General features: G+C 43.3%; 2 protein-coding genes across 5 annotated transcripts; both read left to right on the forward strand.

Moving 5' to 3' along the window:
* The first annotated feature begins 352 nt into the window (after window positions 1–352).
* On the forward strand, window positions 353–7633 carry mavs (mitochondrial antiviral signaling protein). The gene is made up of 5 exons (XM_053434879.1): window positions 353–431; window positions 2462–2584; window positions 3104–3278; window positions 3688–4589; window positions 5540–7633. Exons 2-5 carry the CDS (start codon window positions 2462–2464, stop codon window positions 6251–6253), a joined length of 1914 nt encoding a protein of 637 aa, XP_053290854.1. The 5' UTR covers window positions 353–431; the 3' UTR covers window positions 6254–7633.
* Window positions 7634–8225: 592 nt separating this feature from the next.
* pank2 (pantothenate kinase 2) lies at window positions 8226–13830 on the forward strand. Of its 4 annotated transcripts, none has more exons than XM_053434990.1 (7): window positions 8226–8579; window positions 9056–9408; window positions 9829–10082; window positions 11157–11333; window positions 11543–11666; window positions 12171–12296; window positions 12402–13830. In XM_053434990.1, the coding sequence occupies exons 1-7, from the start codon at window positions 8366–8368 to the stop codon at window positions 12450–12452; spliced, it is 1299 nt and encodes a 432-aa protein (XP_053290965.1). In that variant the 5' UTR covers window positions 8226–8365; the 3' UTR covers window positions 12453–13830. The 4 variants fall into 4 exon arrangements, with proteins under 4 accessions (XP_053290965.1, XP_053290966.1, XP_053290967.1 ...); XM_053434991.1 differs by having other exon boundaries at window positions 11157–11300; XM_053434992.1 differs by lacking the exons at window positions 8226–8579; window positions 9056–9408 and having other exon boundaries at window positions 9423–10082.
* Window positions 13831–14453: the final 623 nt, after the last annotated feature.

The raw sequence follows: 14453 nt of genomic DNA on the forward strand, positions 1-14453 counted from the left end.
TCTCTTTCCCTCTGGTTATTTCTCTCTCCCCCCTCCCGCCCCTTATTTCTCTCTCCCTCTCTCTCTCCCTCTCTCTCCCTCTCCGCCCCCCCCCCCCCTCCCTCTCTCTTTCCCTCTGGTTATTTCTCTCTCCCTGGGATTAGGATCAGGGATTAGAGACAGATGTAAACCTAAATCTAATTCCGGTGTCATCCATCACATCGGAGGAAGAGGTCACCGCTAGGGTCGGGATTAACAGAGAGCCCCGCCCCCCACTCTTCGGGCCCTAGCGTGGTTCCCATTGGTCGGAGCTTTGAGTGACAGCGGCGGGGTCCAATGGGAGGTCGGAACGGAGCTGCTTCGCGGGCGCAGATGTGAGAGCAGGTTCCAGTCGGAGCAGGAGCAGCAGCTGTGAGGACGTCACGACCTGCGGAGGCAGAGAAACACGGAAGGTAAAGTTACACGACCACAAACAAACCTCCTCTGAGTTCATCGTGACTTATCCTCCACGTTTTGACCGAACACGCGAGCTGTTGTTCGGCAGCGGAGTCAGGAAACCTCGTGGACTTTAGCTAACGCGCGTCGTATTTATTAATATGTAAAACTAGCTTGTACACAACTTTTAGCTAATAATCCATATTACTGGTGATTTTCACAGCACGTTCTATTGACTACAGGCAGTTGTTGGTCTCTTGTGTGTTAGTGCAGCCTCACTTACTATTTTTCACTTATATTTTAATTATTTACAGGCAGGTTATGTTCCCTGTTGTGTTATTTTAGCTTTTCTAACCTTTTTAAGTCAGTTAATTTATCTTAGAAACAAGTTTCAATTATAGAAGTATTTATATTTATTAACAGCCACTATGACACTATCAGCCTCTCTGGTTATTTGTAGCCTGTTATTTATAATCCTCTCCATGTCGTGTCACTCATAAATATGCATGAAAACTTTCCTCGTAGTATTACGCACATGTATAAATGTCTGGTGGAGTTACTGAGCTTTTCTCTGGGACTGGTTATAAATAAGATTGATGGGATTATTATTAGATTTTAAATTAATGTGTGAAATTGAACCCACACGTTTTGAGAGCCAAGGACACTGGGACTGGGACTGTCCTGCTCGGCCTGTTTTAGAGGTCATTCCTTTGGCTCGGCTCTGTATACTGTGCCCTTGTGTCAAGTTGTGTATTTGCCTCCCTCCCTCCTCTCACGCCTCCTCTCTTGTCTTGTTAATCTGACGTCTCTCATCGCTTTACACTCAGATGCAGGTTGGGAAATAATACACTTTCCCATTCCTGCAGAGGCCGGGACACACTGCAGCGTCTCTGCCTTACGGACAATGCGTGTGTCAGGTAGACCATGGCCTCTGTGGGCTAATGATACCGTGAGGAAGACTTTGCTCTTTGGCTACAGCCTCTGACATTTATTCCACTCAGTCAGACGGTGGCTGCTGAAACCGCCGGTGTGAAAACGTTTCACGTGACTGAAGCTGACATCAGATTACTTACCCAGACTGTTTGGGTACAAACAAAGTGAAGGTTTTAAGGTGTATTCAATACAAAAGAAGTACGCCCATGCTTTCTCATTGACCCAGAGAGGCAACTGGGATGGAAATCTTCTGGTGAACTGGTTAACTTCTAAGTTTGAGGAGTTCCACACGATCTTAAGGAGAAGGACTAGTTGATTCTTGTTGAGCTTAATTTGTCGCTTCCACAGCAACCATGGGAACTTAATACATGTCTGAATAAGGATTGTCAAGTGTCACATTATATATTCTCATGCAATACTTTCCCAAAGGAAGACCGTCTGTCTCGGAGCTGAAAGAAACCTGTGTTATGCCTCTTTAGGTCCTTCATATCTTTATGTCCTTCTCGTCTTTCTAGGCGTCCTTGAGACAGACAATGAACTGTTGCTTTTTAGTGCTTGTAAGTGAATGGTGGAAACACTGCCAAACAGAAAATTAAGAATTCCTTCACAGCCAAAGGAACGTGTGGGTGTGTGGGGTTTGAGACGTTGCTCGTTTAAGGCTCAGATATTAAAGGTGGAGGTGGAGGTGATTAATCAGTGACAAGTCCGAGCCTGTTCAGCTGCAACCTTGAAAAGTAGGAGTGTTTCTCTCCCCTTGAAAAAGAGTAAAGAAAAGGGATGTGCCTGTGCAAAGAGTCACAGCCCTACTTTCAACTGAAATTCAAATGATCTTTACTTTCACTTTCTGTTTCATTTTCCATAGTCACTAGATTAAAAATCCCCCTCGTTATATCTGTGTTTATTGCAGACTACAAAGATCCGGTTTCCTCGTTGTGTTATACAGCTACTTTCACATCTCGTAAATTGAAGGAGAAGCATAGAGTTTGAACAAGGGGCCTTTCTGACTGATGCATTTGAATGTAGAGTGTCTTGAAATACCCCTTTTGCAAAACCACAAAAACCCTTTTGAGGTCTTCAGTATCTCTGTGTTTTTCTTCACACTCTCATTTCACAGATGTCGTTTGCCAGTGACAAACTCTACAATGGATATCTGCGGCGGAGAATGCCCGCCATTGTGAGCAAGGTGAAAGTGAGAGAAGTAATCGTCCATCTGCCGTGCTTGACCACTCACGACAGGGTAGGTTTCATGAGGAATAAGGACGTGTAAGGATTAGGATTTAAGGTTGTTTAAATAATGTTGAAATGCATTTGTACTAGTTTTCCAAAGGTCTTTTAAATGTCTCAAGTGTCTTTCAGCATTAGCAGAAGCACAATATACAGTATATAATATGTATTATTAATATTGCAAATATAGCGCCAATTCTTGAGTATGTCAAATGTTGTCTAAAAACGAGATATCACTCATGAGCTTTGCATAAATCAAAGTCACATTTCCAAATGATTTAATTAGGGAACAATCTGATCAAAGAATTCATAAACAAGGCAAACAAATCAGATTGGATCCTTTTGATACTCCCAATTCAGTTGGTCAAATTTAGCATCCCATCAAATTATTGTTGAACAGGATATTGACATTTGGATTAAATAACAACTGCTTAAAAAAAAAACCAGGACATTTAAAACTTGAAAGTCAGCAGTTATCCGTTACTGCTCTGATGTGATGTTTGTGTGTTTTTTTTTGTTAATGTAATTCTAGGAAAACATAGAAGCAAAAAGAGAGACTAATGGGAACTATGATGGCATGGTGCTGCTGCTGGACTGTCTGAAGAGGAGAGAGAACTGGCCCGAGCAGTTTATCGAAGCACTTGAAGCGTGTGAGCAGACGACGATAGCAGCTGAGATCCGAGCTGAGTACGACGCTCTGAGAGGCAGTAAGTCAGCTGATTTCATTTCAATCGTTCCATATTTTCATTTTCATTATTTGTATTAATAACGTGATATAATAAATACATTTAATGAGTTTAATTGGTTTGCCGTTGAAACCACAGTTTAAATTGTAACCATCTGACAAAATGTAGAAAAGTGCATTCCTCTACCAAGGGACACCCGTCAACAGACAGTTCAAAATAAATAAATAACCGGGAGGGATAACAGCTGAGTATTTAAGAAATCGCAGGAAAGATTCATTCAGCTTTTTTATTTCATTTGTCAAAACACAATTGTCTGAAGCATCTGTCTGAGTGTCAGAGCTCAAAGTTTCGGATTTCAGGATTTCTCTGAGCTTTAGTCCTTTGCGAGCATAGCGGGTTTAAATGAAACACATTGTTTGCTTTGCCCTAGATTCCAACCCCAGCTCCCCTTCATCAACTGTAATCAGGGCACACGTCCATCCAGCACCATCTGCCACTCATCTGCCCATTCCAGAGAGCGGAGGCGGTGCGGCTGCTGCTGCTGCTGCTCCGCCGGCTGAAGCATCGGCTCCTCCAGAGCCAGCTGCTCAGGCCTCGGCCCCGCTGCAACCAGAAGCCCAGAGCTCAGTCACCGAGCAGGCCAGCTTACCAGAGGCTGTTCCATCACCCGAGCCTGTCCCTGAGCCTCCACAGGCTACTCAGATTGAAGTGGTACCCCCTCCGACAACACCTCCTCCCTCCCCTGTGACCCTGCACACTCCGGCCAGCACACCACCGGGAGAGGTTACTGCTCACCAGGAGCCAGAGGAAAACTCTGAGTCAGACATCCAGGATGTCTCTAATGATGAGTGCGTGGTTCCTGATCAACTGAGCGCACGAGAGGGTGAGGTTGATGTCGACTCTGAGGTGACTCCGGATCCTCTCCAAGCAACAACCACAGAAGTGGCCAGCACAGCACCGGAGGAAGTTAATGCTAACCAGGAGCCAGAGGAGAACTCTGAGTCAGACATCCAGGATATCTCTGGTGATAAGGTTGTGATTCCTGATCAAGTGAGCGCAGAGAAGAGCGAGGCTTTAGTCAGCTCTGTGGTGACGCCTCCCTTGTCTCCGTGTGAGACGGACACTGATCCTGATCCTCTCCGAACAACCGCAGCCTCAGAGTTCAGTCCACCACAGAGTCCAACTCAGGCAAACTCAGACGTAACGGACGGATCCTCTTTCCCCATACTGACCCCAGTGAAGCATCCAGTACAGGACACCACCCCCCCTGAGGATATAAAACCTGCCGAGGTCCCGGAGCCTGAAGAGACGTCTGAGCCTCCGATTACACAGGTGAATATTACATTATGATTTTCAATCTACATTATAATTAACAATATAAAGATGAATTATGTTATACAAAGTTATTAATTTAAAATGGGAAGCTGCTGCACACTGTCAGTTGCTACTACTCACTTTATTATAATGATATAAAAACTTCTTCTTTATCATTTCCTAAAATATTCAGTAAATGACCAAGCTACTGAAAAGTCTTGCCCTTGCAACACATTGCATTCTGCTGAATTGTAATTCTACTATAATCGCTGTTTCCTGCTTCTCTCCCATTGACGTCTCGGTTATTAACCTTAAAGTTAATCCATTGTTTTACTGGGAAGGTCCCATATGGAACAACAGAAACCACTAAACAATACCAGCACCCACAAAACTGTACCGTACTGCAAGTAGTATTTGTATTAGAAGTCATCTTTTAAGGTGAATTTTTCAATTTCATCATTACTATTATTGTTTTTTAAATATAAGTTTCCCCTGTATAACTTAATAACAATATAGATATTTACTGTAAACACCTCCTCTACACACAGCCCTGCAATATCCACTGTTGTTGTAAAGCTTTCAACTTTCATTTAATTGGGTTGAGTAGTTAACTATGTGATGCTTGGTCACAAACACTGTGAGGGAAAACAGCAGAAATAAAGAGGTAGTGATACAAAGAAATATACCAGGATGGTGTGTGCACATATTACATTTTTGCACCATAGCAGCTTGTTGTCAACACTGTGTCATTACTCCGGTGTGTTGCTGTGAATGTCTTATTCAGAAGGAAGAGTTTTCTCCCCACACAGGATTAAAATCGATCAGAACATGGCCTTAGATTGTTCTATTCCTATTCAAAGTTGTTTCTATTATTTCATCGGCCTTCCTTCTTATATACAGGCACAGAATATATAACAAATCCTCAACCTCTTAATAAAAATGAGATGTTACATCAATGTCTCCTGCAGGTTGTTGAAAGCAGCCCACAGACAGAAACAGCACCGACAGCCTCCCCCTTGCCTGGTGCCGACGGGATGGACGCCTCCATGTTTGGTGACGACACTTTGTGTATGAGCAAGCCTGACCCCCTCATCAGCTTCCAACCAGAGAGTCACAACAGTCCTACTCTCCCTGCACACAACCCACCAGAGGAGCCGTACTCTGGTGAAAGTGAGCGTCTGGAAATAAGCGATGCTGCCCCGGATGATGTTACAGTTTCTGCATGCTCTGCGATCACCTCCACCACCACTGTCTCCGGGCTGCCATGCCAGGAGAACGGCGTTGCATTTAACCACGATGAACCGGGGGAGAACCACTACGAATCTCCGTGTTTGAGTCTGGAAAGTCAGGAGGTGCAGGTGAATGTGGTGCACGTCTCTGAGGAGCCGTCCATCCTCAACCTGGATGGTCAAGTCCCAGCACCGCAAGCTCACCTCATCAATGGAGAAGCAGCCAGAGAGATCACTCCTTCCCCACCGTCCACCACCACTGATGAGAACCCCACCTCTGATAAGAGCTACCTCCCCTCTGAGCCTGCTGAGATCACACCAGAGCCCAAAACACTGCCTGGCTCAGAGGAGGAGTCGGCCCCTCGCACCTCACCGTCTAATAGGAAGTACATTCTGACTGCGGCAGGAGTGGGCGCCTGTGCACTGCTGATGGCGTGGAAGTTTAAGAATTAAGAGGATTTAATACCTTTAAAGGGAGAAGATTAGGCTTTAAGTACAAGAGGATCTTAAGGGTGTGGTGCCTTATTGTAGTCACTGGACCTAGATGGCGTGAGGCAGCTGTTTCATAATTATCTATGGTAATAATAGCTTCTATTCAGTTTAAATCCATGCATATTGGAGTAAGTTTAGTTGGAGACTCTCGATTGCCTGTATTTGTGGGCATGTGTGATGTGCTGGCCACCTGCCTCTCACCCAGTTTCAGATGGGATTGGTTCTATCCCCAGTGCCCCCAATGACCCTCAAAGAATAAGTGGTATAGATAGTGCATAGATATTTGTTTGTAGTCTGAGGGTGTGTATTAATGACAGAAATGTTTGTATGTTCATTTGTCTGATAAGCACTTTGAAGAAAAAGGCTGTTGTTGTTCCTCCAGTGACGATTAGTTGACGATCAGTGTGATCATCAAACACTGAGGTTTTACTGAGTGTGGACTGTGGATGAAAGAACACCATCATCACACACATTGTTCCTGCTGATCAGTGGGACATGGGATGAAAGGGAAGGCTTGTGCACTGTTTGTATTTATTTGTACATATAAAGATATATATATATATATGAACATTATATGAAAAGTATATATTTTAAGAATTAATAATGATGAATTGATAACATTCCAAGGCGCTTGTGATGTCTCAGCCCCCAAAGAGTCATTCAGCCAAACACTTAGTAATCATGCATCTCATATTCATTCATTCATCACATATTTTGCATATTTATCCAGTTCATAGTCTAGACCAGTGGTTTTCAAGAAACGTTTCCAGTCATGGCACTGTATCCCAGTTTCTGTCTGAGACAGCAGGAGTGTTGTGATAGCGGTTTAATGTATAACTGGGTTTTTAAATGGATATTTTTGGACTAATGTATTTTGTGAAGCACTTATCATTATTATTTAGTGTTAATGTTTTAAAATGTTATATATAATGTGCTGCATTACATCTAATATCTTGCTGCATGCATGGCAGGTCCTTTAGCAGCCACTGGTCTAGAGAGAATACTGTATTGTGATATCATCCGCTGTAAATGTTTGAGATGACATTTTTTTTTCCTCCCTTGAATAGAAACATGTTTGTGTCATGTTCTGTGAGAGAGTTTATTGTAAAGAGCTCCATTGATACAATAAATATTCGGAAAAAAATAAGCTTAATCTAAAGGGTTTGCAAATTTTAAGATGCTTTTTTTGAGCTGCAGAGATGTAGATGAAATTAAATGTTGGTATTATGCAAATATCACGTGTAAATTGTGAGGTCAGATTTGGTTTAATAAAAATGTATTTGAACTGTTTCTGGCTGTACACTTTCAATCACAGCAATAAACCTGAAAGTATAAAGAATAGAGACATTCCCTTATTGAATGTGCATGTTGAATTCATTTCTGAGAAACACAAGTTAATGTTGACTCTGTATAAAGTATAAACTGAATTGTCTCACAGAAAAGGGTGAAATCTCTGATGGTTGATGTTAAAAAGAGAACGGAGAACAAACTTACATATTTTAAAACAAAACCTGCCACAGAGAATTAGATCAACTATGACAGGTCTATTCCAGATGTTGACATATTTGATTATTCAGTAACAATTTGTTAGATTATTAGAAGATTAAAAAGCGATGTTGTCTTAGTTCTTGTTGTTTATTGTCATATTGTTGTGTATTTCCTGAGCCATGTTCTGTTGTTCCTCGACTCTCAGACACAAGCAGTGATTCATAAAGGGCTCAATGCTGCACATGTTTAACATTTTTTTAATCAGACTAATAAAATGGAAAATCTTTAAAAGCCATAACACACATAGAGGTAAATAATCTTCTATAATCAGCTGTAGGTGACGTTTTAAATCTTTAAAGAAAAATGTGACGTCGAACACCTTTGTTGACTGACTGACTCTCGCTGTGATTGGCCGCGGCTCCTCTCAATCAGCCGTTAGCCCCGCCTCCTGCCAGCTTCCCTCTGCCGCTGTGACGTTGGAGCCACTTTGGCTAATTAGCTCCGTGTTTACCCGCAAATCATCGACTCTAATGGGCTTTAATTTACCACGTTTGCCGGCGTGCATGTAGCCGACCGCTCCTCTCAATGGCGCACAACGGCCTCCAGCGGGAAGACGCGACCGTCGACGAGGACGAGACGCCCACGAAGCAGCCGCGCTCCAGCGCAGAGATGCCCGGTGACCTCCGGGACGAGCCCGGCAGCTCCGCCGCCGCGGCCGCCGGCGGAGCCGCCCCCGACCGCAGGGCCTCCAACTCGACCGCGAGGCTTCGGAGCGAGTCGATAAAGAAAACAAGGCCGCGTAGGTGTTCTCGTCGCTGCAGCCGCGGGCTCCGTGTATCTGCTGGGGAGGGCACCGTTCCGTGTAGACATGAGAGCAACTCGGTGAAATTATAGACTTGCAAAGAAAATGATGCAAATACCGATATGATTTATTTATTATAAATCAGATAAGGACCGTATACTGGGCTCGGGTCAGGCTATAGCGGTGTGAAATAGATGTTAGCACTGGTATTACAGTGTAATAGAGGGAGCTGGGGTGTCAGGACATAGCCAAGACCTACATTGCAACAAGATGGCGTTCGTGGTACACACTGTACTGATGCTGCTGTTGTCTGAATGATGGCCATCACCTCCACGTCTCCCCACTGTCACTACCCACACACAACACCAGCATGTAGACATGAGAGATGTGATTTAAGATGATTTATATTGAGACAAAATGATGATGAATATGTGAAATATCATCGTTGCACGTGTTATCTCTCATTATTGCAGCATTTCCCTGGTTTGGGATGGACATCGGCGGCACTCTGGTGAAGCTGGTGTACTTCGAGCCCAAAGACATCACAGCGGAGGAGGAGCAGGAGGAGGTGGAGAATCTGAAGAGCATCCGCCGCTACCTCACGTCCAACACGGCCTACGGGAAGACGGGCATCAGGGACGTGCACCTGGAGCTGCAGGACCTCACGCTGTGCGGCCGGACGGGCAACCTGCACTTCATCCGCTTCCCCACGCACGACCTGCCGGCCTTCCTGCAGATGGGCCGCAGCAAGCACTTCTCCAGCCTCCACACCACGCTGTGCGCCACCGGAGGGGGGGCGTACAAGTTCGAGTCCGATTTCCGCACGGTGGGTTTCGATGATTCTGGTTCAATCTTGCAGGCAGGACAGTGAGGATGGAGGGACGGGCAGCAGGGGACAGACACAACACATTTACACCTGAAACCTACAATTACAGATGAAACAATACTAATAGTGGAATCCAGGACTTCATATTTCTAGATTAAGAAACTGTATATCATACTGAGGAATGTACAATCACCTCTGAATTTAATGAAAGAAAAGAGGCAGTATTAGCTGATGTATACATTTTAATCACATGGTATCTTTGTCTTTTTAGTGAGCCTCACTCTTACAGAATTGTGATAAAGGTTCCTGTTTTTTACATCGCTCTCCTCCCCCCAGTTTCCTTCCTCTGTGTTCTCCTGACCACATCCCCTCGGTGATGTTATCCATGTTCTCTCTTTATGTCAACATTACAAAAAAAAGATGGCGGACCTGCAGCTTCACAAGCTGGATGAGCTGGACTGTTTAATTCGGGGGGTGTTGTACATCGACTCGGTGGTGTCCAGCGGCCCCTCTGAGTGCTACTACTTTGAAAACCCCACAGACCCAGATCACTGCGTCCAGAAGCCCTACACACTGGAGAACCCGTATCCACTGCTGCTGGTCAACATCGGGTCCGGGGTCAGCATCCTGGCCGTCTACTCGGAGAACAACTACAAACGAGTCACAGGGACCAGGTGATTATCAGGGATGGAGATTGTCTGTCATTTTACATTTCATATCGGTTCACGGGAAAGAAGACATTCATCCAATGGCTGTTGAGTTCAGAGGTTCACAACAACGTGAAAATGCTCTCGCAGGGTTAGAATCCACTTGAAAGTAATTAAATTGTTTAAATTCAATGTAAGTTCCTCAAAGAAATGAAGTTTCAGAAGTGTTCAGAATTAAAAAAGACACAGGGAGAGCAAGAAAAAAGGGATTATTGTACATAGATTTGCCAGATGTCCAAAGAAATGACTGAATGGATAATAACGTTGATCCATATCTGATGAAATGGGCAAGTTGGTCAAATCCTCAGGGGAAACTGCTGAAACCGAAAATAGAAACTGAAAGAAAAAGATATCAGATATCAGATATGATCACAAAAAGCAGAAAGTAGAAAGTGTTTTCTAATGAAAAAGCTGTTTTCACAGGAAGAAAAGTAAAATACTACAGAGGTTATATTCTACACTGAATTGAGGATATATCAGTTTGCACTGTTTGCCACTGGCCCCAGATGTGAGCAGAGAACCAGAGCCGAGGCAGGAGAGTGCAACCGGACACTAGACAAGCACACACACACACACACATCAGGCTGAAGGGATCCGGGGATTTGCTGGAGGGTGAAGTGGGTGTGGCCTGTTTGGCGACATCTGCCCTCCGTGTCTCCCTGGTGCCTTGGTGTGAAAAGTAGCAGCATTTTTCTTTGCTGTCAGCTACAAAACCACTTCCTCAACCAACTGTTTGCTCTGGAGTGAAAGTAAAAATGGTCCTTTGTTGGGAAGTCGTTTTTTTTCACCCTCCTCCTGCTTTCTCCACTGGTTTGATTTCACGTGTGGTTTCTCTGTCTGGACGGTTTCGACTTCCCTTGACACAATGGACCTTTTGTCTTTAGCTCGGTGAAGGATAAACGACACAAGCACATTTGAATTGAGTCTGTAGAACGTGTGTCTTTGTCCCCGACTCTTAAACTCCAAATGAGAAGTTGTTGTTTTAAGTTTGATGGATTCAGCAGTTTTAATAGTTCCTGTATCATCTGTGTGTATCTACAGCCTCGGCGGTGGGACCTTCCTGGGCCTGTGCTGCCTGCTGACCGAGTGCTCCTCTTTCGAGGAAGCCCTGGAAATGGCTTCTCAGGGGGAGAGTACCCGTGTGGACAAGCTGGTTCGGGACATCTATGGAGGAGACTATGAGAGGTTTGGACTGCCAGGCTGGGCTGTAGCCTCAAGGTGTGGTTTCCAGCAGCGCATTTTTTAATTCACACTGTCCCAGCTCTAATAAGACCAGGATCCAGAACTGAGCTAAATTTACTCGGCTTAGTTTTCCAGAGGGAAAACGAGAGGCCTCGATTTCAGTTTGCTGCTTTTTAATGGGAAAGCCCTTGATACATTTCTAGACTTCCTGTTCATCTTGTATGTCTCCTGCTCTGATTTGATAGTTTTGGAAACATGATGTCCAAAGAGAAGAGGGAGTCGGTGTCCAAAGCAGATCTGGCCAGAGCAACGCTGGTCTCCATCACCAATAACATCGGCTCCATCACCAGGATGTGTGCCCTCAATGAGGTTAGTCCCGGGATCTTCAGCTGAATCCTGCTCGGCTCCAGGAGCAGATAGAAGCAGCAAAGACGGGATAACTAAACTAAACTTTGTAGCATAATATTCTATAAATCTGCTGCGAAGGTTATTGTGGTCTCACGTGAATAGTTTTGTTGTTTGTTTTCGTGTTTGTATCCGAGTCAGAATTTGGGTTTCATGTCAACATTGCTGTTCTAACAGGATTTGAAACTCCTCTCTGCGTTCAGCCTCTTTACGGTGCTGCCTTGTGACGTCTTGATCAAGCAGCATTGTACAGGGCTATGAAGGCGTGGAGGAAGTAACCTGCGTCATCAACAAGTCCTTCAGAGCAGGAGGCAGAGGAAAATCTAAAAAGGCCACAATATCGGATGAGATGTGTTTTTTAATTTAAGCTAAATTGCAGGTTTTTGATTAATCTGTTGTCGGGTTATAAACAGATTATAAACGTTCCTATCACGCTGATTATTTTTTACTCCCATTGTCTCTCTTTAGAACATTGAGAGAGTGGTGTTTGTTGGGAACTTCCTCAGAGTGAACACCCTCTCCATGAAGTTACTGGCCTACGCTATGGACTACTGGTCCAAGGGCCAGCTCAAAGCTCTCTTCCTGCGCCACGAGGTGAGCAGCTCTCCTTCCCGTTTCCCCTCTGAACACCAGAACTCTGGTTCCTCGCTGTGATGCACTCAATGACTTCTCACTCCTTTTCCTTGTTTTTGTTTTCAGGGTTACTTCGGAGCAGTTGGAGCTCTGCTGGAGCTTCTGCATCCGTCCTAATCCGTCCCAACCACATCCAAAGATGCACTTGTCAATCTGCTGCAAAGACCGATAGCACTTTAGGTCGTTTCAGAATCACTTCCCCGTTGAGATGTCAGCCACAACATTTTTGATTGTGGCTGACCAGCTGTCCTGTCACGTTCTCAGAAATTAAACTGGGGACAATGACGTCTACGTTTGGACACGCCTCTGCTGTTGTGATCAGTTTTCTTTCCCTGGTCACGGTTGCATGCAGCTTAGTTAGGTCAGTATGTTGTTGTTGTTGCAGAAATCTCAAGGAAACTCACCACCGCTGCCTGAAATAATGTTTGTCATTATGTAGTGTTGTGTCTGGACGTCAGTTACCCGTCAGTTACCCGTCAGTGGGTATCAGGCCCCGGGTCACATGTCTGCCAGTGCTTCTTAGGGCTGGTTTGACCCTATTCTGACTACTGTCATTGGGTTATAATGTGTGTGGGTGTTACGATGCAAAGATAATCAACGTCTCTACACTAGAAAAGCATGAATAATGCTCATCATTGATTTATCTTCAGTACTTTATTTATAAAAACAAAATTGTTTATAAAATGACCAGAAATAGTAAACAAAATAACCAAAGAACCAAAGATGACTTCATTTAAAATGTTTGTTTTTGTTCTAACCCCCAAAAGAAGTTTACTATGATTTATGACAAAGACAACCAGGAAATCTTCATTTTTAAGAAACACATTAATTGCTTCTTCATATCTACTTGAATGATTTGAAGAATTGTCTTCAATTCTAAAATCGAAAAAAAAAGGTTCTGCTTTCACTTCAGTTACTGTTATTATCAGTGTGACTCCATCCACACGTGGATCTGCTAAAGTGCACTTGAGCCACTCAGAAGTCATAAATCTGCATTATTGACTTCATTGAGATTTAAAATTAGTCACTGAATATTCCCCAGATTCAGGAAAAACATTTTAATCCAGACACTCGATGCATTCCTTTGATAGAGATTTAAAAACCCTGCGTGTCCAAACCAGTTCAGTGTGAGTCTGGATTGTTCAGGACATATTTTACTTATTATGTTTTTGAATTTATTGTTGGTTTTGTTCAATCGATCTTCCAGAAGCTTTTGTTTTGAAGTGGCACATAACGATGTCACTCAGTCATCGGTTCACGATGGATCACAGGAAGCAGAATGACACTTTGTTCAGTGCAACTCGTGCACAGCTCGTTTGAAAGAAAGTGCCTGTTTTTCATTTGTTGGGGAATGTGATGTTAACGTGAGACACTGATTTGTCGATTTCAAGGTTTCAATCTTTTTCTGTTTATACGTTGCAAAGAAAACTTTGTACTTTTTGTCACAGATTTTAAATTTGTTTTTGAAGGTTCTATTAAATATGAGCTTTTCATATCTTTGTGTCTTCTCGTGTTTCTAATGTCGCAAAGATGGAACATAAACATAAAAACACTTCTGTCACACCGCATTGAAAATATCACTGAAGCCAAGTATGTATGGATATTCAGAAAATTACTTTAAAGATCAAATATATTCTTAGTTATGATAAATCTGATAGATATTCTTATGATTTAATGTATGAGCAGCATTTTGGTGCTTGATTATTATATTCACTTTCATAATGGATTCATCTATTGATTATATTTTTGAGTAATTGAGGACATTGAGAAAAGACTAAGCCACCTTCACGTTGACAGTATTGGAAAGATTTAGAAAATAAAATAATGACAATAGGAAAAATGTAGAAGAAAGAACTATAAATGGTTTTGTTGCACATGAAACAATTAGTAATATGATAATCAAAGTAAGTTCTCAATACTTTAATACACATGCACTCAAGTAGCCCCTGCTTGTGCTCTGATTTGCTCAGAGTGCACATTGTACTCAGATTTTGTCTTAATAGATTTCTTAAGCTCAAGCTTCAGCTCCTCTTGTTGAGATTTTTAGTGAGAGCAGGATTCTGAGTGACAACATCACAAATCCCTCAACAATATATCTGCTCTCACACTGAAAGACCA

This window comes from Pleuronectes platessa, chromosome 11, assembly GCF_947347685.1.
Source record: "Pleuronectes platessa chromosome 11, fPlePla1.1, whole genome shotgun sequence".
NCBI lineage: Eukaryota > Metazoa > Chordata > Actinopteri > Pleuronectiformes > Pleuronectidae > Pleuronectes > Pleuronectes platessa.